Source organism: Diabrotica undecimpunctata, chromosome 5, assembly GCF_040954645.1.
Source record: "Diabrotica undecimpunctata isolate CICGRU chromosome 5, icDiaUnde3, whole genome shotgun sequence".
Lineage (NCBI taxonomy): Eukaryota > Metazoa > Arthropoda > Insecta > Coleoptera > Chrysomelidae > Diabrotica > Diabrotica undecimpunctata.
Window position 1 is genome coordinate 98,453,603 of NC_092807.1, and position 23,552 is coordinate 98,477,154.

Sequence of the window (23,552 nt, forward strand, 5' to 3'; positions counted from 1 at the left end):
GGGAACGATAATCACAGAAAATAACGATTATACTGCAGAAATAAGAGTCAGAATTGGAAAAGCACGTGCCAACTTCGTGAAAATGAAAAAATCTGATATTGGCCCTCAGAATAAGGCTAATTAAATGTTAATGTTAATTAAATGTGATGAGAAGCGAAAGATACATCTTTCATAATTCAAGGAAAAGTAGAGGGTAGGAAAAGCGTAGGAAGAAGACGCGTTTCCTGGTTGAAGAACCTGAGAGAGTGGTTTGGTTGCAGCTCAAGGCAATTGTTCAGAGCAGCTAAAGAAGAAGAAGAAAATCTGGGTTTCTGACGACCTGACGATCTTTTGATTTTAACCATAACTATAACTTCTATTATCAGAGTTTACAGCCGGATAATCTATATTACTAGTAACATAAGTTGAACTAAAAAAATTACCAAACAAATTTGCTATGTTTTGGAAATTGCCAGAAGAATAAATTTTCGTTTATTATTTATATAATTTTAAAAATCGTTTTTATCATACACAGCAGTTTGTAAATTATTAATCGGCATATTAGTGTTCTCTTAACACTGTCGTACGTGGTCTTGAAGTTGTCGAATAGATGTTGAGTTTTAATGCTAAATCCTAATGTTTCTACTGGATCTGTCTTAATGGATGAATTTTGTCAATTGTTGATTGTTTTTGAGTGAATGCGGCTTGGTAGTTTTTTATTATACCCACAGTGTAAATGTGTAGCCTTTCATAGAGTATATTCGCTAATTTTTGTTAAGTTGTTAAGTTAAGTAAGCAGTTAGTTAGCATGATGATTCTAATCACCACATAAACCCCGTATAAATGAAATTATAAATATAAACTGAGAATTTGGAAGTAGTTTTTTCTCACTTAACCACCACTCGAGTCTTACTTTTAGTATCCTTTCTAATACTTTGAGAATACAAAACATAAGTGAAATTGCTGTGATTTTGCGAGATTCGGACCCTTCATTGGTTTTAAAATTAGGATAACAATAACTTCTTTAAATTTATGCGTACCTGTAGAGAGAACTTCGTTAAATATTTCCAATAAAAGATCTTTAGCGATTGGAGGAAGCAGATCAAGCATAGGATACTTTAATGTGGTAATAACCAGTATGGTTCTCTTATTTAGTTTCCTTCATATGTATAATAGTGACATCTACACTATCGAGAGAGTTCAAATAATTTTTTTAAAGTATATGTTTAAAATATTGGTTTTATCAGACAACAATACACATGTGATGATACACGTTCAATACTTAATATTTTATCACTACATCAGAGAAGGTTTGAAGCAGATTTATGTTTCCTTCATAAGATTATGAATGGTTAACTTGAAGATCCAGAGTTACTAAGTTTAATAAGTTGTAATGTTAACACTCATAGTACTGAGATTTTCCGCTTCATATTCCGTTATATACTTCAAACGTATGGTCAAAATTAACCCATTGTAAGAATTCTAAGAACTGCAAATGAGCACATCAATAGACTTATTTGAAATATCTACAATAATATTTAAGAAATTAGTTAAGGTTTTGAGTGTGATTACCTAATAAGTTAGGTCCTTGTATTTTGTTATTCTTAAGCTTTTTAATAACTTAGGCATCTTTTCAATGGTAAGTTGTCTTTCGCTTGAGTTGAATATATTTCAATCATTTCGATCTGCTAGCGTGTTATCTACTTCTTCGATGTGATAGCCATTAATTTTTGCTCGAAAAATGTAAACAGCCTGTTCAAGATTAAAACCGTGTCATTTAGGATATTACCCTTTAGAATGTCTTTACAGCTCTATATTCTTGGCGTTGTCCATTTTTATTAAATTCTTCTATGCTTTCTAATTGTTCTTCCTTAAATCATCTCTTTTTTTCTATGTAATCTTTTTTCTTCTGTTCTTATCATTTGGTATTGCTCTTTTGTTCTTCTTGTATATCCTGCTTGATTTGTCCTTAGGTATGCTCTATTTTTGTTATCTGTTGCTTCTTGGCACTTCTTACCAAACCATTAATTTTTTTACTGGTTTGGTGTTCTCCAATATTTCCGTTGCCTTCTCAGTTATTGTCTTTCAACATTTTGTCCAAAATTTTTCTCCGATTTCTGGCTTTCCATTTCCTCATCTATTTTTCTTTTATACTCTCCCGCAACGGTTTTAATGCACAGATTATTAAAATTAATTTCTGCCTTGTTTTAAATGTTTATCTCTCTTTAGGTTTTATATAAAAAAAACCTAGAAGCATTCGAAATGTGGTGTTACCGACGTATTTTGGATCGCAAAACAAACGAACAAGTTCTCGACCAATACTTCACATCATGAGAGGTGAAAAATACAAACTACTAAGGAATATAATGCTGAGTAAAATCATAGGCAGAAGCGTAGGGAGACGTAAAATCTCGTGGTTACGCAATCTCCCTGAATGGTTTGAATGCAGTTTAATTGAACTATTAACGTAACCAACAAAATTATAATTGTCAGAATGATTTCCAATCTTCAATAGGAGCGGAACTTGAAGAAGAAAAAGAAAGTTTTATATTGTTCCTCTGATTTTTGCCATTATAAGAAAGTGGTACTTCTTCTTCTTGGGTTGCCTATCCGTTACGGATGCTGGCTACTAGCATGGCAATTCTAACTTTATTGACCGCAGCTCGAAATAGTTCTGAAGTGGTCAAGAAAAACCATTTTCGTAAGTTCTGGAGCCAAGATATTCTTCTTCTTCTTCATGGTACGTGGTACACTTAACACTATCTAGGTTTGGAATTCGTTAGCTTTTGACGTCAAGAAGATACGAAGAATGTCTTGGTACTCATGCCCTCATGTTTTTGGTGCTTGCAAGTTTATTAGTCTCAACCAGTTATCGTTCTTCATTATCTTCATGTAAGCTCTTACGTCCTATAGTTAGCCAGAAAAATTGTTGTTTGGTAATTTTTGTATTATGGTCCCAGCAATTATTTTCACAGAAAGTCATGACTTGGAAATCGATCATAGTCTTTGTCTAAGGTGCCGTAGAATTCGTCTCTTTCATAGTCTTCCTTCTTATGCCTACTTTATTCATATCCATACTTCCTTGATATTTTTGTTGTCTATTATATTATTTACATCCCTGGTAACTACTTTTGTATTTAATTTGCTCTTGTTTGGACAGCTGCTTAATAGTTTTCTTATTGATTCTTCGGTATTGGTATAACTTCTTGTGTTCTCACCATAAAATATTATTAGTTTGACTATTTTTGTTAGTAATATATACTCTGTTTTAAAATTATTGATAGATAAAACTGTGCTTTATGGCATTTTAAAATTAACTGTATCAAATTTAATTCGATTTATTTTTATTATCACGTCAGTATAGTACAATGTCTAGCATTCTAAATTTTCATAAATAAATATATTATTAAATAAATTAATTATGGAATCTCCCAGTATCAAAAAGGTCAAAAATGTATCAAAGCCAGCCACCTTTGATAACACCAACAACATTTTTGGGAATGTTCTTGGAGCCTGCGCATCCTAATGTCTCCAAAGAGATAAAATAAATATGTACCCTTATGAAAACATCAGTATCGCTGGGGTGTTCTGATCGACTAACTCTTCGCCAGTCAGAAAACAATTAGACTAACTTGAGAATCGTAATAAATTTGAAAGTTCTGGGGAGTTTCGTGTGTGAATTTTAAAAGTGTTATACACAAATGATAATGAATATCTTCAGTTTTGTTCTGTTTTTAATTGTTGTAATCAGTGGTAAGTGTTACCAATATTGTTTATTTATCGTTTCATAAAAACAATTTAAATTACACTGTTTTAGTTGAAAAAAATATATACGTATGTTTTGCCATCATAATACTATGTTTAAAAATTACCTCTTTGTCTTTTAAAAACTTAGCTTTTAAAATGAAAATTTTCTTTCTTATGTTTTCCTTATATTTAATTTCCCTTCTTATTTTATACTCAAACTTAGTTTCATCCTTTATTTTTCGTTTTATTACCAATTATTACTTCAGAAAAATAAGTTTTACTTTGATAAATAGGACATCCCATTGCTCAACCGGGAAATCAAGAACACGTAAAGCGGCAACATTTTCCGTGAAAGTATTTAAGAGATTTCTTAAATTAGATACTATTCTAATGGGTATGAACCATTTTTGTTCTTATTCTCTTAATACCTTTTACCTATTACGGTGCTGGATTTTTTGTTTGTATTGGTGTCTATTCTCTTTTTTATTTCCCAATACCATTGTCATTTCTTTGCATTTATCCAGATTTTTTGTGATTGCCCTTTCTTCTGTTTCTTTACTGTTTTAGTTTCTAATATCCTTTTTAGCTCGATCAATGAACACAAAATTTTGTGAAAATCCAAAATAAATTAATTAAGGATGAAAATTAGACTCTAAATAATTGAAATTGTTTATTATTAAAAAAAAGTTCAGTGCGGCTTCCAAATTTGCTTGGAACGCATGCTTCGAAACCATGTGAAGTATTATATATACAATAGCACTAAAGGCCTTAGAGGCCCATGGCTTAAAAAGTTTGTTCTTTCTTCATTTTCGCTTTTCTTTATGTACTGAGATCTTCTCTGGCTCGATATGTGATTTTTCTCCATTCCTTCTTGTTATTCATTTTTCTTTTCTGGCCTTGTAGTCCAATTTCTTCCATATCTTTTTCTACCTCCTGATTCCATCTATTTTTTGGCCTTCCTTTTCTCTTTTTTAAAGTTATAGTGTAGTTCATTACCCTTTTTGAAGTCCTCGTGTTCGGCATCCTTTCTAGGTGACCTCGCCATCTTAGTCTCTGTGCCTTTATGACTCCTATTATGTTAGGTTGATTATATAATTTCTTTAACTCATCATTTGATCTTCTTATCCATAAACCGTCCCTTATTATTCCTCCATATATCTTCCTCAGGATTTTCCTTTCCCATTTCTCCAGTAAATTTTGTTCATTTTTTGTCATTGTCCATGTCTCACTGCAGTACGTTACTATTGGTTGTATAGTTGTTTTGTATAACTGTATTTTTGCCTTTCTTGATAAAAACCTGCTTTTCAACATTCCACTAAGAGCATGTACACTTCTATTGCCTGCCATTAATCTAGCTTGTATTTCTTCTTTAATGTTAGGTTTGCGTGATATTATTGTACCTAGGTGTGTAAATCTTTCTACCATTTCGAATTCGTATGATAATCTTTCTTCTACTTCTACTTTAAACTTTTGTCCATCCCTGAACTGATCATCTGTCCACTGCATACATTTTGTTTTAGTTTCATTTATGTAAAGTCCCATTTTCTTTGCTGCTTTTACTATTCTCTGTACTATCTCCTGTAGCTCTTTTTTTCCTCTTGCCAGCAACACTATATCATCCGCAAATGCCAAAACTTGGTGTCTTTTATGATATAGGAGTCCTTCTCTATTGATTTTCGCTTCTCGCATTATTTTTTCTAGGCATAAATTGAAGAGTAATGATGACAAAGGATCGCCCTGCCTTAATCCTTCGTTTACTATAAATTTGTCCGATACATGATTGTTTACTTTGACTCTGTTTTCTGTATTCTCTAAAGTAAGATGTATCATGTTACGCAACTTTCTGCTAACTCCCAGTTCCTCAAGGGTCTCTTTTAATTCCTTCCTTTTTATTCTATCGTATGCTTGCTGGAAGTCGATGAATAGCGCTATCGTTGGTAAGTTGTGTTCATAGCTTTCTGCTTGTAATTCTCTGATTATGAATACTTGGTCCGTTGTGCTTCTCCCTCGTCTAAATCCGCATTGGTATTCGCCTATTATATTTTCAACTTCTTTTTCTAGCGTATCTTTTATGGATTTTGATAGGATTTTATATACGGTATTTAGTAACGCTACTCCTCTGTAATTACTGCATTCTGTTTTGTCTCCTTTTTTGTGTAATGGGCAAATAATGGCTTCCTTCCAATCTTCGGGTATTCGTTCTTTTATCCATATCTCCTTTATGATCTTGTATATCCAATTATTTAGCAGTTTTCCACCATATTTCATCATCTCTGCTGTTATGTTATCGCTTCCAGGGGATTTGTTGTTTTTCAGATTTTTTATGATTTCCTCGATTTGTTCTTTGCTGGGTGAATTATCTTCTATGTCTTCTAAGTGTTCGATTCTTGCTTCTGTTTCCACGTATTCTCTTTGGTTTGACTTATTATTGCCATTTAGTAATTCATCAAAATACTCTTTCCATCTTTCGGCAATTTCTGTTTCCCCGCTTATATTATTTCCTGCTTTGTTTTTGACGAATATGGGTTTTTGTTGGAAACCTTTTTTTTCATTTCTAGCACCTTGATATAGGTTTTTTATTTTTTTATTTCTGTAATTCTCTTCTATTTCTTTTAGCTTATTTTCTATGTGTTTTCTCTTCTTTTCTCTCAGCACTCTCTTTACTTTTTGTCTTTGCTCCCTATATCTATTCTTTGTCTCTGTTGTTTCTTTCGTGATCATTTCAATCCTTAATGATTTTCTTATTTCTATTTCTTTTTGGCACTCTATGTCGAACCAGTCTTTCCTCTTTTTATTCTCTTGTTTGTTACATTCTTTTGCTGCTTTGTTCATTATTTGCTTTATGTTTTCCCATTTGTTCTCAGTTTGCTCTTCTATTTGTATCTTTTTTAGTTCTCTTTCCATTGTTTCCTCGTATATGTCTTGCTCTTTCTTTGTTGCTAATCGAATTGGGTTATGTATACATTTCTTTTTTTTTATTTTGTTTTTGTTTTCTGGTATCAGTTGCTTAATTTTGATGCCCACCATGTAATGATCTGAGTCGGCGTCTGGTCCTCTGTATGTTCTTATCTTCTTTATACATTGCTGTTCTTCTTTTTCGATGAGCACGTGGTCTATTTGGTTTTTAGTCTTTCTATCTGGCGATATCCAAGTTTCCTTGTGTATTTCTTTTCGTTCGAAATATGTGCTCATTATGATCATATTTTTTTCTCTTGCGAAATCTATCAGGAATTGTCCGTTCTCATTAGTTTCATTGTGTTTACTATATTTTCCTATTGTCGGTCTAAATACTTCTTCCTTCCCTATTTTGGCATTTGCGTCGCCTAGAATAATTTTCATATCATATCTGGGTATATTTTCGATTGTTCTGTTTAATTCATTGTAGAAACATTCTTTGACATCATTATCTTTTTCTTCTGAAGGCGCGTGAATATTTATGAGGGTGATTTTTTGGTATTTTCCCTTGAACCTGATACTACATATGCGGTCTGATACTGGTTTAAACTCTACTAGTGCTTCTTTTAGCTCTTTTCTTATCATAAAACCTGTGCCTAACGTTCGATTCTTTCCACCACTGTTAAAAAACATTGTATCTTCTATTTCTAATATATCATTTCCCAGTTGTTTCGTCTCCTGTAAAGCTACTATGTCAAAATGGAACTTTTCGATTTCTCTCGCTAAGTGTTTAAGTTTGCCTTCTCCATATGTGCCTCTTACATTCCATGTTCCCAAAAGTAAGTGTTCTTTTCGTAATGTTTTCTTGTGTTTTGGTCCCGTTATCATTTTTTTCCTCTTTTTTTCTTTTTTCGTATTATCGCTAACCTTGTTCTGTGATTGTTTCGTCAACTTTATTCCAGTAGTACATTTAGTTGCTAGTTTTTTGATGTTTTTTTACATATTGCGCCTTCTTTGTCATTCCACTTCCATTCGCTGTTATTCACCCATATTTTTTTTACTCCAATCTTGACTTCATTTCCTTTATTTCTTTCTTCTTGAGCAATGTTTCTAATTGTTTTCTGTATTTCTCGTTCTTTTGTGGTTGCATCTTCGTTGATATATATTTTGTACTCTTTAATTTCTTTTAACTTGTGCTTTTTTTCCATTATTTTTCTTTTTTCTTCCTGGTTTTCCAATTCAATTAGGCATGTTTTTTCGCCTAACTTGTGAGCATTCCTTATTTTAACCTCTACTCCTATATGTTGTTTGATGAAATTATTGATTGTTCCTTTTAACCTTGCTTGCTCATATGTGTCTATCTTTAGGCCGTACATAACTATGTTATTTATTCGTCGGTGTTTTTCCATAACTTCCATGTTTTTTGTTATTTCTCTGAGTTCCTCCTTGATCTCTATATTTTCTTGTTTTAGTTCTGAATTTTCTTTTCTCAGCTCTCTGTTTTCCATTATGAGCTTTTCTATCGTTTCCTTGCATTCTTGTTGATTTCTTTTTATTTCCTTAATATCATCGGTGAGGTGGCTCACCATTATTAGTAATTGATCAATTTTTGTTGCCTCATTTTTTTTCTCTGGAGTTTTTGTTGGTGTTCTCGAAAACTTCTTGCTCTTTCTGAAAATGTTATCTTCTTCCTCGCTGTCTTTATATCTGTCCTTCCTTTTTGCCCCTCCTTCTGAAAGTGTATCATCACTGTCGAAATTTTTCATATATTTTTCCATTTTCCGGCGCCAAACACTGTCTTCCACCTCAACAGTTCAGAGAAGACAGCGTTTACCGTATTTATTTTATGTTTATTAACCGTTGTTATTTTTCTGTGTCTACCCCGAAAGTCTACTCACAACGGCAACGTCGCAATTTCAAAGGTCAGAGTTTCGTTTCTATGCTTTGATGTTAATTAGGCTTATCAGTTACAGCGATCTTACTTTTTATAGGGCCTTGGTGTTTTCGGATGTAATTTCACCGATTTTAAAGTTTTTTCTTAGCACTCTCCTTCACTTAATGTCTTATATTGTTCACTGGATATTTTCAATAATTTATTTCCCGTTACAACTCTCAGAAATTGAGTTTATTGCAGACGACAAATAAAATATTTGTTTACGTTTTGGTTACCGTGTTGCCAATCACCATGTGAAGTACACCACCTTTTTATTATTTGATATTTTTACCTTTAGTACAAATTGAACATTTGGTTTTATAATAAAAAAGTCTCAGTCGATCTTCGAATATTTCTCTTGACTGCACTCTACTTCTATGCATAGAAATTTACAGGATTAAAATTATATGAGAATGTGCCTGCTCTTTTTAATACATGATTTTTTAAAGTTATACTTCTATACACGCGTTCGACGTTGGAAATTTGTACGGGAGTGAATTGGCAAAACCATTACATATATAAGATATAGGTAAGAGAGAGACAGAAGATATATTTTCTCTTTCCTTCTCTCTCGAGAATAAAAATGTTCCTTTTGTAACTATATTTAATATTTATTAATATTATTATCATCAATTTTAAATACTTATGAATGTTGCATTTTAATTTGTATTGTATTATTATATTGAATTATGTTGCAGTGTATTGTATTGTATTTTTATATTATTAACAAAATAAACAATGAATTTTACTGCAGAGTATGTCTAAAAATTTTTTTTTGCTTTCAACTCCTTTCATACATATGTATATGAAAATAAAAATATACATTTTTATCAAAATATTGATTCAATCATTCATTAATTATACTTCTATTATAGGTCAAATTTTGTTCATATACAGCAAACGATGCACCATATACCTATATACCTAATTCTGTTTCTCTTTCTGCTCTCTCTTATCTATAACATTACATATGTAATGATTGTGCAGATTGACTCCCATGTAAATTTGTAACGGCGAACGCGTGTATAGAAGTATAACTTCTAACAGCAGTCCCACTGAACTGCCACACTCATTTTTTTTTATTTACATAATCGCGTCGACCACATGGCCATTAACGACAAATTAATAGATTACATAAGTTTATTAAAGTTTGTGGTATTTGCTAATGTCTTTCAAGAAATTTATACTATTTTTGAAATTACAGTCTGCATCTAGGGTTTCTAGAAGTGTTCCTGGTATCTGGTTGTTACTTCGTTGATTATTTTAGAGGGAACATTCACATAGTATGTGTTTTATTGTTAATGTGGTATTACAAGTTTTACACCGTGGAGATTCGCACTTTTTAATTAAGTAATCATGCGTTACCCCAGTATGACCGAGTCTGAGACACGTTATTATTATTTCTTTACTCCTCAAAGTAGGTAACATATTCTATGTCTCTTTTTATATAAGCTTTTATGTCCTTGATACCGATGTGTTTATAATTTCACTCACAACCGCGTCTTTAGCAATTTCGTCGCCCTTAATTCCTACATGGGATGGAGTCCAGATGAAATTCATCTCATTATCCTTGATATGAGCCTGATAAAAGACAGTTTTAATTTTTTTACTAGCGGGTTTTTTGAAAACACTTGTCGGATACTTTGTATGGCACTAAGTGAGTCTGTTAAGATAATATATTTGCAGTTTATTGTCAGATTGGTTAGTTCTATGGCACGATAGAAAGCATACAGTTCGGCTGTATAAATAGTACTAACCATAGATACCTTGAATGTAACGACCTTCTCTGGAGTTACTACAGATGCTCCCACACCTTCAGTTATTTTTGAGCCATCAATAAAGAATTTAGCTGGAAACTCACAGCAGCTGAAGATAAAGACCAGTGGAGAAAAATTGTTAGGAATATTCTAAGAAATCACAAATCTCAGTAACGGGAAATAATTAAATCATGATTAGTGGAGTTTTTGTCAAATGACGTAAGTTCAATGTTATATAGTGATACGCGTGGTAAATATGACCTTTTATTCGTTTATAGAAAGGTGTAGCAGAACGGGGATTAGCTGTGGGTTTGGTAATTTATCAGTAAAAGTATTTCTATAGACGGGATTTATTGGATTATCCTCAAGATTTTGGTGTATCCGTTAGTCTAAGACAAGCTCTTCTATCATTTAACGAGAATTCATTAGCTTTGCAAAGTAAACTTTTAATTGGTGTTGTACAAAAGGCTCCCAAACATATTCTGAGTGTTGTGTTGTGAATAGTGTCGAGTTTTTTAAGTACTGATTACAGTAGGTTTGGTTTAGTTTTTGCTGTGGCCAAATATTACGAGCTGACGTCGTCAGCATATAATCAGCCCTTAAGTGGGAGTTTAAGATTAGTTTATGGCAATTATAAAAAGCGTAGGACTTATAACAGATCCCTGAGAGATCCCATTTTCTAATTCCACTTTTGACGAAAAGTTACCAATTACTCGCACTTGCTTATACCTTTTATGTAAGAAGTTTTTTATAAATGCAAGACAGTGCCCTTTAATTTCTAAATCGTACAGTAATCTGATGATACAGTGGCGCCAGTTTGTATCAAATGCTCTTTCAATATCAAAGAATATAGACTCTCATAGATCAATAGATCAATTCTAGACAATATTATAGACCCTCTTCTGGGTCTATAATATTGTCTAGAATTGATCTATTTTCTCAGAAACTACTTTGTTTTGGAATAATAATATTTCGATATTTAAGTTCTCAAAGGAGACGATGGTTGACCATTTTTTTCTAATAGTTTATATGCAGTACATGTTAGTGCAATTGGTCTGTAAGACTCAGGATCTGTTTAGTAATATTTTGGTTTTAATATTGATATTATAATAGAATCTCTCCACGCTGTTCGAAATTTCTGTTCTGTGCAAATAATATTAAATATATTAAGTAGATGATTGTGTGCATTCTCAGGTAAATGCTTTAAAAACCCATTAAGATATTATCTGGACACAGCTTCTTTGTATTTAGATATATTAAGTTTGTAGTTTAAGCATCTATGTCATCTACAAAGGGTATAATTACATTGCATTGTTTGTTATTTTTAAAATTGATCAAATTATTGTTATAATAATTTGTATCAAATCTATTTTTATATTTGCATTGTATTTGTAAATTCTAGGACATCTGTTGTAATTACCCTATTATCTTTCTTTAGTTAAGTTTTTAAAGGCCGGTATTTCAGATATTTTTTTAATATTCTTCCACATTTCAGACATAGGGGTCCTATTGCTTATAGTGGATACAAATTGTTTCCACGAATTTTTTTTTTGTTAAACTTTAAATTTTTGAAATTCTATTTGATCGATATCTTAAATTGTTCATATTACCATGGAACTGGTGTTTTGTAATAAATGAAGTTTTCTTGATTGTTACCTCAGCTGAATCTAAGATGATGTTTAAGTAAGCTTCTGTGTCTTTATCAACATTGTCTGATATTTTATAGAGTTTGATATGTTCTTCTATAATATTTTTAAATTTGCTTCATTGGTTTTCGATTTAGCGGTGTATTTTTCATTTTTAAACTCGAACATGACCTGTTATTTATTGGCTGATGATCACTGTTATAAGTGTAGTCTAATCTGTCCCATGTCATTATCCGCTATCGTTAAGTCCAAGGGCGTTGATTCGCCTGTGTGTATATTGAATCTTATAGGGCGTCCATAATTCAATAGTGGTAAGTGATAGGTTATACTGATCTATTAATTCTTCAATAAATATTTCTCTTTTATCATCATTATTATGTAAAACACCAAATACTCTTATAACCAATAAAATCACCTGTTAAAATACGTGGAAATGGTATTTGTCTCACAAGGTGTAAAAGATGCTGTTTATCACTTTGTTGTCCCGGGAGTAAGTAAATAGAATAAATATTTATTTTTGTGGTCCCTTCTAGAGAAATGGCAACAGCTACTAAACGTGTTTGCAGAGGTACAACAAACCTATGATAAACATCCAAGGGACAGAGATAGAACACGTAGATGAATATACATATCTGAGTCAAAATGTCAAAGTAAGCAATGAAAATTAGACTACCGAAATAAGCAGACGTGTAAAAATGGGATGGGCAGGATTCGGAAGACTCTCATACGTACTTAAAAATAAAAATATACCTCAAAGACTGCGAACCAAAGTGTTTGATTCCTGTATCCTACCTGTACTTACATATGGAGCTCAAACCTGGACATTCACTAAAATAAACATGGAGATCAGAAAAACTATGGAACGTCAGATGCTGGTATCTCACTCAAAGACCATAAAACCAATGAAGACATTCGTAATAAAAGTAAAAGATGCTGTCGAACAGGCAGCTAAACTGAAATGGAAATGGGCTGGATATAACGAACGTCTTAAGGATGGCCGACGGAATAAATAAATCGGGAATTGGCGGCCATATGAAGCCAAAAGACCAAGAGGAAGACCGCAAATGCGCTGGAGCGACGCTATTAAAAGAACTGCAGGACCAATGTGGAAACCTCTTACAGACAACAGAGATGAATGACAAAAATTAGTAGAGGCCTACATTCGGCAATCCGAGTAGAGAGAAGGCCTTAAAAAATAATAATAATAATTTGTAACATCTGTATAAGTTATTATAGTATCCGTTTATATTCCATTGAAGAATTGATTTAAACAACGATATTTTTAATTTCTAGTTGTAGAATAGTTTTAGTTTTATTGTGATTCTTAGTCTGTGTCCTGTAAAAGGTCACTTTCATTGTCGGTAGAAGGGAGTTTGTCATTGAGATGTTTTGTAACTTTTTGTCTAAGGTTGGTACATTTAATTTTGAGAGATGTATCTGTTATGTGAGCATATAAGTTAGTAATTAATAATAGTAGTCCAGATGTGTGTAATTTGTTATAGTTGCCATAGTATCTGGAGAACCTTGTGCATTTTCTAACAGATCTATAAATTGATCTATAAATTGGTCGCGCTTAAGGATAAATGGTGGTGATTTTTTATTAATTATTTTTTTTTAATCAGTAGCTAAGGTTGTCTTGAGTTTATTATTAGGTTGCTGTTGTGTTGGTTTCGCGAAACTTATTTCAGTGTGTTTGTGATTTTCTGATGGAACTGGTGAATTAGATGGAGATTGTGCTAGAATTTGATTAATGTCACATTTACGGCTTCTCTGTTGAGTAATATCTGGAGATGTAGTGCTGTTATTTTTTGCATTTGTAATTGTATTGGATTGGTAACTGAGGATTCTTTTGGTTCGACATTTCCAGCATTTGTACTGTTTTTACTGGATGTACTTGGCTGATTGGAAAGTTTTTCTGCGGTGTTTATTTGTGAAGTATGATAAAATAGATGAATGTGAGGGTGATGGTTGAGGGTTTGTAGGATTTTTACAATTATTAGGGGTATCATCTTGCTGTTTGCAGTTAAAGCATAGTTGGTTGTCTAGGGATAAGAAAATTTGATAGGATTTCTTACCGTGATTATTCAGAATAAATTCTGGTACAGGATTTATAACAGGGTTGATAAAAACTTGACTTCTAAAACTAGAAATATGATTAAATTCAGGCAAGGACAAGGTAGAGCTATAGCAAGATAGAGCTTAAGACCTAGATTTTCTAATTCATTAAGAAGAATATCATAGGAGATTAAAGGGACTACATTTGATAAAACTAACCTATCCGCTGGAGTAATATATTTTCTAGCTTGAACTGGTTCATCATTTATTAGTATTAAACCATCATGTACCTGTATGAAGCTATCCATGATTTCTTTGCCCACTAGAAACATGAATACTCGATTATTGGATAGCCTTGAAAAAAAAAATTTCTTTTTGGGCTGTATAAGCGCTCCTAGTAGTATAAGATAATCTTGAAGGCGTAATCTATATTTTGAAGAAAATACAATTGCTTGTTCAGGGCTTGGGTATGTTTGTTGAGTTAGTACTCTTCAATAAGATTTAGCAGTGGAATGTTGTGGAAAATTATTTACATTGAAACTTTCATCTGATGTTCCCGACATGATGAATACTCTATAGACGATCTTAATAGGATCTTCTATTATGTATAAATTAAATTAGGTGAAGTCCGAGTCCGATTGTTTTAATATGATCGGTCTGTTATTTTTTGCATAATCACTTTCATGAGATACCCTAAAATAATAATTTTTTATAAAAGAAATTGTAACAATCAATTTTTTCGGCCGGACAATTTTTTTTTAATTTTTTGGATCATTCTGAACAAAGTAGATACCTTGTAGTTTTTCTGTAAACTTGATCGTTTTTAAGTTATAAATAAATTAAAACAGAGAAATACGCAAAATTACGATTTTTATGGCTCAAAAAAAAAAAAAGTAAAAAACATTATTTTTAAATTTATCACGGCCCTAAATTTAAGTTAAGTAAGTTAAATTAAGTAATAACACCCTTGGTGCATATATAACTATTAAACCATTATTGTTTAAATGATAATGCAGCTCGTATGGCAGTGCAGTCGTTTATTTTTACAATGAGAATTTAAACCAGCTAAACTTTGTGCCTAGATCATATATTTACTTCTCTCTCTTATACATGCGGCAGCCCGAGCGCCCGTTCGGTCATAAGCGCATTATTAACAATTAAAAAACGTTTTAAAATTAAGTAGGTCCAAAATAGTTATTGGGAAATGATAGAACAATGTTTGAACTTAAATTCAGGTCCTTGGAGTGAGGTGTTGAAAATTGTTCTTAAGAAAAGTTTTTCTTTGTAAGTTTGCGCACTCATATATGTTAATACGAAACTGATGACTTCTAGGGACGATGTCGTATATTTCTCCTATCTATTTGGAAAGCTCGTCTACTTTTATGTTATATTCTTCGTTTGGGTAGTGAAAATTAATGATTGGGATATTAGAGAATTTTGTTTTTATTCTTAGTCTACTTATTTCCCCATTCATGCTTTAAAATCTACCTATATATATATATATATATATATATATATATATATATATATATATATATATATATATATATATATATATATTTATATATATATATATATATATATATATATATATAAAATATGGAGTGTTTCATTCTATCAAAACAAATATAAAATGTTATTCTTCTTACATCCAATTATGGTTTAATCCCATATAAAATAAATTCTAAATTATGTTTAATATTAAATGCATTCGAGATTATTACTTTTCATCGGATTTTATTGCCTCCCCTATATCTATTTTAACAGTTGCAAACCTAAAAATGCAAAGTATTGTTGAACAAAAATCAAATTTGTCGGATTTATAATGTATATGCTCTGAAACATGTGTCAAACAGTAAAGAGATTCATTTAACTGTCGGGAGATAGCAATATTTATCTTCTTCTTGATGTGCCTATCCGTTAAAAATGTTGGCGATCATCATGGCAATATTATCTTATCTGCAGCAGCGCGGAAAAGCTGCACAGATATTGTATTGAACCAGATTCTGAGGTTCTTTAACCAAGATGTTCTTCTTCTTCCTGGACCTCGTTTTTCAAATATTTTTCCTTGCAGGATGGTTTGAAGGAGAGCATATCTGGATTCATTTCGCATAATATGCCCGAAGAACTGTAACTTTCGAGATTTGATGGTGGTCATTACTTCTCGGTTCTTATTCATTCTTCTGAGGACCTCTTCATTTGTGACTCGGTGAGTCCACGGGATCTTAAGCATTCTCCGATATAGTCACGTCTCAAATGCTTCCAGTTTTCTGCACATATCTTCGTTCAAGGTCCACGATTCAACACCATAAAAAGAACAGAGAAGACGTAGCATTGCAGCATTCTTACTTTTGTATCAAGAGAGAGGTTGTGACTCTTGAAGAAGGCCCCCATCCGATTGAAGATGGATCTAGCTTTTGCAATATTTGTACTTGTAATATATTGTATACATCAAATTGAGCTCTATGATTTATGTGCATTATTTAAAGTTTAATAAGTACGAATGTAGTTTTAAGTATTAATTACTAGATTTAATTTTAATTACGTTTAATATTTGTGCAGCATATTTACAAAAACATATTTCCTCACTTTAATTACGTACTCGTTTGCTTTTAATTGGCATCCACCATTAAACTGATTACCTTGAGTTTGAAATCAAAATATCTTTATATATGAAAACCTCGTGTCATAGTGTTTGTAAGTTAATATCAAAAAACCACTGAACCGATTGCAATAAAATAAATGAGCATTATTTTTTTAATTGTAAATTCCAAATGTTTTATACGACTTCATCTCTACAGTTTTAGTTTATTTGATCCATGTAATTATAAAATATCATAAAATGGCGTTTAACTTTTTTTTATAATAAATCGAGAACCACTAAATAGATTTGGCTAATTATAGTTTTAAAATATTTATTTGAAATCCTAGGAAGGTCTAATAGGTGTTGGTATAATGAAGTATATTTTATAAAAAACACTACACATAATTTACAGTTGTTGACTTGCGCCAAATGTAGGCAACTTACAGTTGTTGTATGCAATGCTGAAATGTCATTTCACTTAATATTTCCCTAAAATAATGAATAAAATTCAATAATATACAGTGATGAGTGTCTTACCACCCGGCTTTTTAACGTAACAGATAGAAAACACAGTTACCTTGTGAAATAAAAAGAGATGAAACTCGTAGAGGTGAGAAATAATCGATAGAAACCTATAATTTATATTACATTACATTACCACTATCGATAGTCTCACACCTTTAGACGTTAGCTTCGAGCTAAATCACCTCGGTCATAATTATTATGTGTAACGTCGTATGTGTGACGTATTTCCATTTTTTAATTTCGCATAAAGTAAAATCTGACCACAATAAAGCAAAAATGTGAATAAAATAATTTAATTAATAGTGATTATTTAATCTAAAGCTTTAAATTATTAACCAAGAATAATTTCTACTATGATTTGACGAGTTTCATACACTCTTGTCACGAAATAATTATCAATTCTTCGTGGATTAGTTGTAAGAATTCGACACTGCGACACAGACGTTGCAGACGATTCGAGTTTAAAACCCACATGTGGATTTCTTTTTTTTTTATAATTTGAAATTATGCAGAGATCGTTTTGCTTTGAATCACTAAACGTTTGTCAGTCGTTACTAGTATTAGAAGTGTTTAAAGTTAAACATAAATATCTTATTAAAAAAACAGTATCGTCGTACTTTCGAAAATAAAGTAAAAATTCTTCAAAATTAAAAGAACGTTTAAAGAATGTTTAAATAAGTAAAAATTCTACAAAAATAAAAAAAATATTGGAAATAAACGTATTTACAATATGTTCAAATAAGCCTTGATTAGCAGCAGAACAATAACCCAAACTGTCACTAATTAATTGTAAAAGTCTGATGGATCAGAGTTCAAGGCACAATGTTCTCATCAAGGCACTCAGGGTTCGAATCCAACATGAAGGTTTTACTTTTTTAAAATTTAAAATTATGCAGATAATATATCGTTTTGCTTTAAATCAATAAACATTTATTTCAGTCTTTATTAGAAGTGTTTACAGTAAAACATGAAAATCTTATTGAAAAAACAATGTCGTACTTTCGAAAATAAAGTAAAAATTCTTCAAACATAAAAGAACGTTCTAAATAAATGTACTTACAAAAAATGTTTAAATAGGTAGAAATTCTATAAAAATATTCTAAATAAACGTATTTTATTCTAATGAAATGTATTTACAAAAAATTATCGAATAAGTCTCCATTAGCAGCAGAACAATAACCCAATCTATTATAAAAGTTTCGTCTAACATTAGTTAATGTTTCTGGACTAATACCTCTCATTGAATCAGAGATCTTTTCTCTTAATTCTTGGACAGAATTAGGTCTACCGTCTTCAATTTCATATAGTTTGGACTTGATATATCCCCACATAAAAAAATCACAAGGTGCAAGATCAGGTGATCTTGCAGGCCAAAAAATATCTCCGTGGCCACTAATCTATCGATTAGGAAAAGTCGCACTGAGATATTCACTGACAATGCGAGAGTTATGTGCAAGACAACCATCGTGTTGAAACCATATGGAATCAAAAGGTATTGGTAAATTACGAAGGGCTGGGACAATTTGATTTTGCAAAAGTTCCAAGTATCCGCCCAGTCAACATACCGTCTATAAAAAATGGACCAATGGCATGATTCCCTATTATGCCTCCCCAAACATTTACTTTTCGAGGACGCTGGGTACGAGCGACATAAATCTGACGAGGATTTCCTCGAGACCAATACCGAGCATTCATTGAATTGTAATGGCCATGCAATGAAAACGTACATTCATCGGTGAACAAAACGTTTTTTAAAAAATGTTCATCTTGATGTGACATTTCCATTGCAGTTTGACAAAATTCTAAACGTCTATATTGATCCCCAGGGAATTGTTCGTTGGATTTATGAAGTTTATAGGGACGGTATCCATGTCTTTTCAAAATTTTACCTACTCTAAATCTTGAAATTCCATATTGTTCTCCGAGACGAGATGTTGATTGGGTAGGATTTTGCTCAATACTTGCACAAATCAAAGTGTCCCTTAGTTCCAAAGTGGATTTACCTCCCTTCGTCTACGAACTCCTCTTGGAGCGAACACGGATCCATATGTAAAAAAATTACGTATAATAGACTGAATTGTTGATCGTGCTGAAGCCCGCCTATTTGGAAACATATTTACAAATTGTTGTCTAATCATGTTGTCTGATAATCCATTCACATGCCAGACAACAATTTGCACTTTTTCCTCGACCGTTAAAACCATTTTCACGAATTGTTTTTTCAATAAAAAGTTTCTGTTTACCGTGCAAAAACACTTCTCGATATTATTTGATGGCTGAAGGCTTGATGATTTGGTTAGCTGTAAAGCAGGCAGCTGTTAGCGCACATCCATTCCAATGTTGTCAATTGTTTTGAAAATCATTACCTGTACAGAGGAGTTGATATTAACACTGAGAATTTAGTGATGGATTTGACATTAACCAGTCTTCACCGGATTATTTTGCATATACAACTGAAGACTGTAAAACTGGAATTGAATTTGAATTATTTTGTATTTCTATTTTGTAACATTGGAATAAGAATAAATTGTAAATGAGTTTTTCGAAAACTTGTTACCTAATATGTATCATATTTTTTATTATTTTGATTGAGTAAAACAAAAATTTTATCCTTGGTGTGAATTGAACCCCAATCTTCTTGTCAATAGACCACGTCTCTAACTATTACACAAATTCCACACACAATAATTGTTTTCGGACTGAACATACCTACCTTTAGTTTAGTCAAATATTTCAATTGAATTATTTTTATTATTAAATAAACTTAAAGATTTATAATTTAAAGTCGCTACTATTTAATGTTTTTTACTATAATAGATCTTAATGTATTCAATCATTTATTCTAACATCAGAAATTATTAAAATAAAATATTTTCGAGGTCATCCGTATAACTATGACTGAAGTCAAATAGCCTAAGAACTAGCTTTATAGCGTACTATCTCACTTAATCTGTCTTCTATCCTTTCCGCTATTTTGCCGGGTGGTAGGGCACTCATCACTGTATTATTCAATATTAACATCTTAAATTCAAAGTAATAATTCTAAATGATTTTCATTATTTATTCAAAAATCGAGCAACACGGTTTGGGATTTTATTATTTGTTCATTTGATCAAGACATTATATGGTGTAAATAAATAAATTATGATTGAAAGTAATTATTTTTATTTTATTTATTTATCCAACTTCACAAAAAATAATTGTTAAATTTACAAGAGTTAAATTGATATTAGTGAACTGACTATACATTCTATTTTGATATTGTCATCATTCTGCCGTGCGATATTTTATGTTATTGATAACAGTAAGCAAATTTCAATTAAGTAAGTTTTGTGTTTTATATACACTATTACTTCTTTAAAATTCTATAAAATATTTAAATAAAATAAAAAAAACGGTAGGTTTTATCAAGTTCATTTTTATATTTATCTTGATTTTATTCAATTATTTTTTTAACTTCTTTTAAAGGATATCAATTATCATAAAGTATATCATCCGATTAATGCATGTTTAAAACAATCATTTTTATTGCCAAACGTCGAAACATTTCGGTTGACCATTAACATAAGAGTACAAGTGCAAAAGGATCAATCGGCACAAATGTTTTCCAAACATTTGCTAGATATTGGAAACAGTGAAATAAAACTGCATCCAAATATACAATGCATCAAACTCCCAGATATTTTTTGTGAAAAAAATGTTGGTATGTCACACTAGAAACTGAGGAGTTAGCAGATTGAGACCTCAGTGCCGTTTGACGATTCTTGTATTTCTACAGAACACAATACTGGTACGCAACGAGTGAGGGGAGTAGACAGATTGAGACCCCGAACTCGAACAAAACCGTATCCCCCTTAATAATGGCTCCAAAATGAGTGACGAAACGTCGAGTATCAAATTCCCAACGCGGTTCTTCCCGAGGACTTAATAATTTTCATTTACTATTAATTTCAATAAACAATCATTGATCATAACACATCTCTATGTTTTATTTAAGGTCTTTTTGAAACCGGGTCGGCAGTGAAAATCACCAATATTGTAGTTCCATCAGTGACGGACACCAATCGGCCTGTAGTACTAGACTGCGATTATACATTAGATGTGGATGACGGTGCATTAGTAGTGAAATGGTACTTTAACGACGGGAATCTGGTTTATCAGTGGATCTCAGGACACCCTCCAACGGCAATCGGTAAGTTATTTAAGTCATTTACGAATAGCTATTCGCACCAGGTTTATTTAAGGATCAGACATTCCACGATCCTATTTCTAATTCCATATTTCGTTGATTAAGTCGTCGCTGATCAATTCGTCCTATACTCCGAGGCTTATCTGTTAAGTAGTTGGCTTCTCACCCAACAATCTTTTCAGAGGACCATTTTCCCCTTCCTCGTCTGCCCTGACGTCACTGGTTGGTTACCCAATCTCCAGTAAGGTTGCTCAGGTTTGCCAGCATTCACCCGTGTGATTAAGATACACTTCTTGGAGGTGAGAATAGGAATTGAGTAGGAGTGTCTAGAAGGGTTATCAGGAAGCAACACCTAATCACAACTCCTTTGACCTCTCTTGAAAGACTTATAATGTCAGAAAACGTTTCGCACAAACGCAGAGGTCGCACACCCACTTGATGGACAGATTAAGTACATAAAGCCAGTGACAAGATATTCTCTGAGTTCACGAGTGCAGCCCAGGATAGAAGCCGAAGGAAAGAGAGGGCTTGTATGATAGGAAATCACGACACTCAATAATGAGTAAACGACTAGAGACAAATTATTTACCAATTCTCTTAGCAGCTGTTTCACTGCTTCTACATTTTGATATAACAGCCAACCACTGCTATAATATGCTTTTATTATATTATACCCATTTACTTGCCTGACATTTGTTTACGATGATTTTTAGAATGCATTTATTTTAGGTATTCTGAAGGGACGTTTAAATATCAACTACAAAGCTGATCCTGCAGATCCAAATAAATACCACAGAGCACTTTCTATTCCTAATCCCACGTCCGAGCTTTCAGGAAATTATACATGTGGGGTGTCGACTTTTAAATCAGAGGATGTACGATCAAAACAAATGATAGTTCTAAGTAAGTACTCATATTTATTTAAACTTATTTCCTTATGGCATCAGCTTTTATCAAATACTAGTGATTTTGAGTCAACATGCGACGGGGGATCCAATCAATTGCATCTAGAATCACTTCACTTATTTTTTTCTGTCTTTCTCCTATTTAAGGCTAGGATGACAACAGAATAATATTTTAATGTTGTACAACTTTCATAACAAATAAGTCCTACGTATAAAACCAGCGTAATTCTAGTTTGGCAATTTATTTGTTGGCAAAACTCGAGTTTTGTATTATATTTTTTACCGATCACTAAATTCGCAGTCAATTTTTTAGGATCAACGAAGTTATTAAAAGAAATAAAAATTAAAATTTTAAAATAATTTGCATGAAATGGCCGGTTTTTTCACCTCCAGATAAATATTTTCTTATCTGACAGATAGTTATATAAAGGATAGACATTTATTTATAAAATAAAATGTACCTGTCTTTTAAAAGAAATCGCAATAATGTTTTACTATCTCTTTTGATTATACAATTTGCTGTGGCAGGAATAAATTAAATTATATACAGAAAAATTTAATAATAAATAAAAAAATAATACATGTTTAATGATTCTTCTCAAGTTTTTCCATAACACTAAAGTTAGCTCAAAAATCTTCAACTTCAAAAAGTTCAGTAAAGTCTTCATTTAGCAATTCATCTTCAAAATTGTCTTAATTTTGATCTCTCGCTAGGTTATAGTCGTAGAATATTGCTGTAGATTAGAACAGTTAAATCTTTTTAGCCTTACAGCCAGTTCCACTAGATGAAATAGTACCTAAACCTTCTCTTCCATACATAAAAACTTATGTTGCATATCAGGTTCTAATATGAAATTCATTATAGAAATTGAATTGTTAAAAAAAATGACTTTACTTTATAATCAGAATCTCCTTGTAAGAACCCATTTCTATTATATTATACCCATTTAAACTTCTTATCAAGAATACATAAATATTTATTCCTACCTAGTAGATTCCTAGAAAAACATATCCAAGAAGTATCACGAAATTGTCAGAATTTTAAATCAACATTCCATATACTATTTGGAAGATTTATTGAAAGTTTTGAAAATTTCCTACTACACTCTGGATATTTTGTATATTACTCTATTTTATATTCTATTCTATTTTTTAAGACTATCTTGATTAATTTTTAACAAAAATAAAAAATAAACTGATATTTTCTTGATACCTTGGAAACCCATTTTATTTTAAAAAAATCGATTGAATAGACGATAGAAGACCACATCCAAAACTATAAAAAAATATACAGGGTGCTATTAAAAAAATTAAAGTTAGGGGTTGTAACTAAGGGA

At 31.8% G+C, this 23,552-nt stretch overlaps 1 protein-coding gene across 1 annotated transcript in view; it reads left to right on the forward strand.

Annotated features, from left to right (window-relative positions):
* The first annotated feature begins 3,534 nt into the window (after positions 1–3,534).
* LOC140441541 (uncharacterized) overlaps positions 3,535–23,552 on the forward strand; it is a 129,942-nt gene continuing 109,924 nt past the window's right edge. The window contains exons 1-3 of the mRNA XM_072532327.1: positions 3,535–3,732; positions 21,119–21,313; positions 22,040–22,213. Coding sequence (XP_072388428.1) covers positions 3,681–3,732; positions 21,119–21,313; positions 22,040–22,213 — 421 coding nt within the window. The 5' untranslated portion in view covers positions 3,535–3,680. The remainder of the gene's footprint in view (positions 3,733–21,118; positions 21,314–22,039; positions 22,214–23,552) is intronic.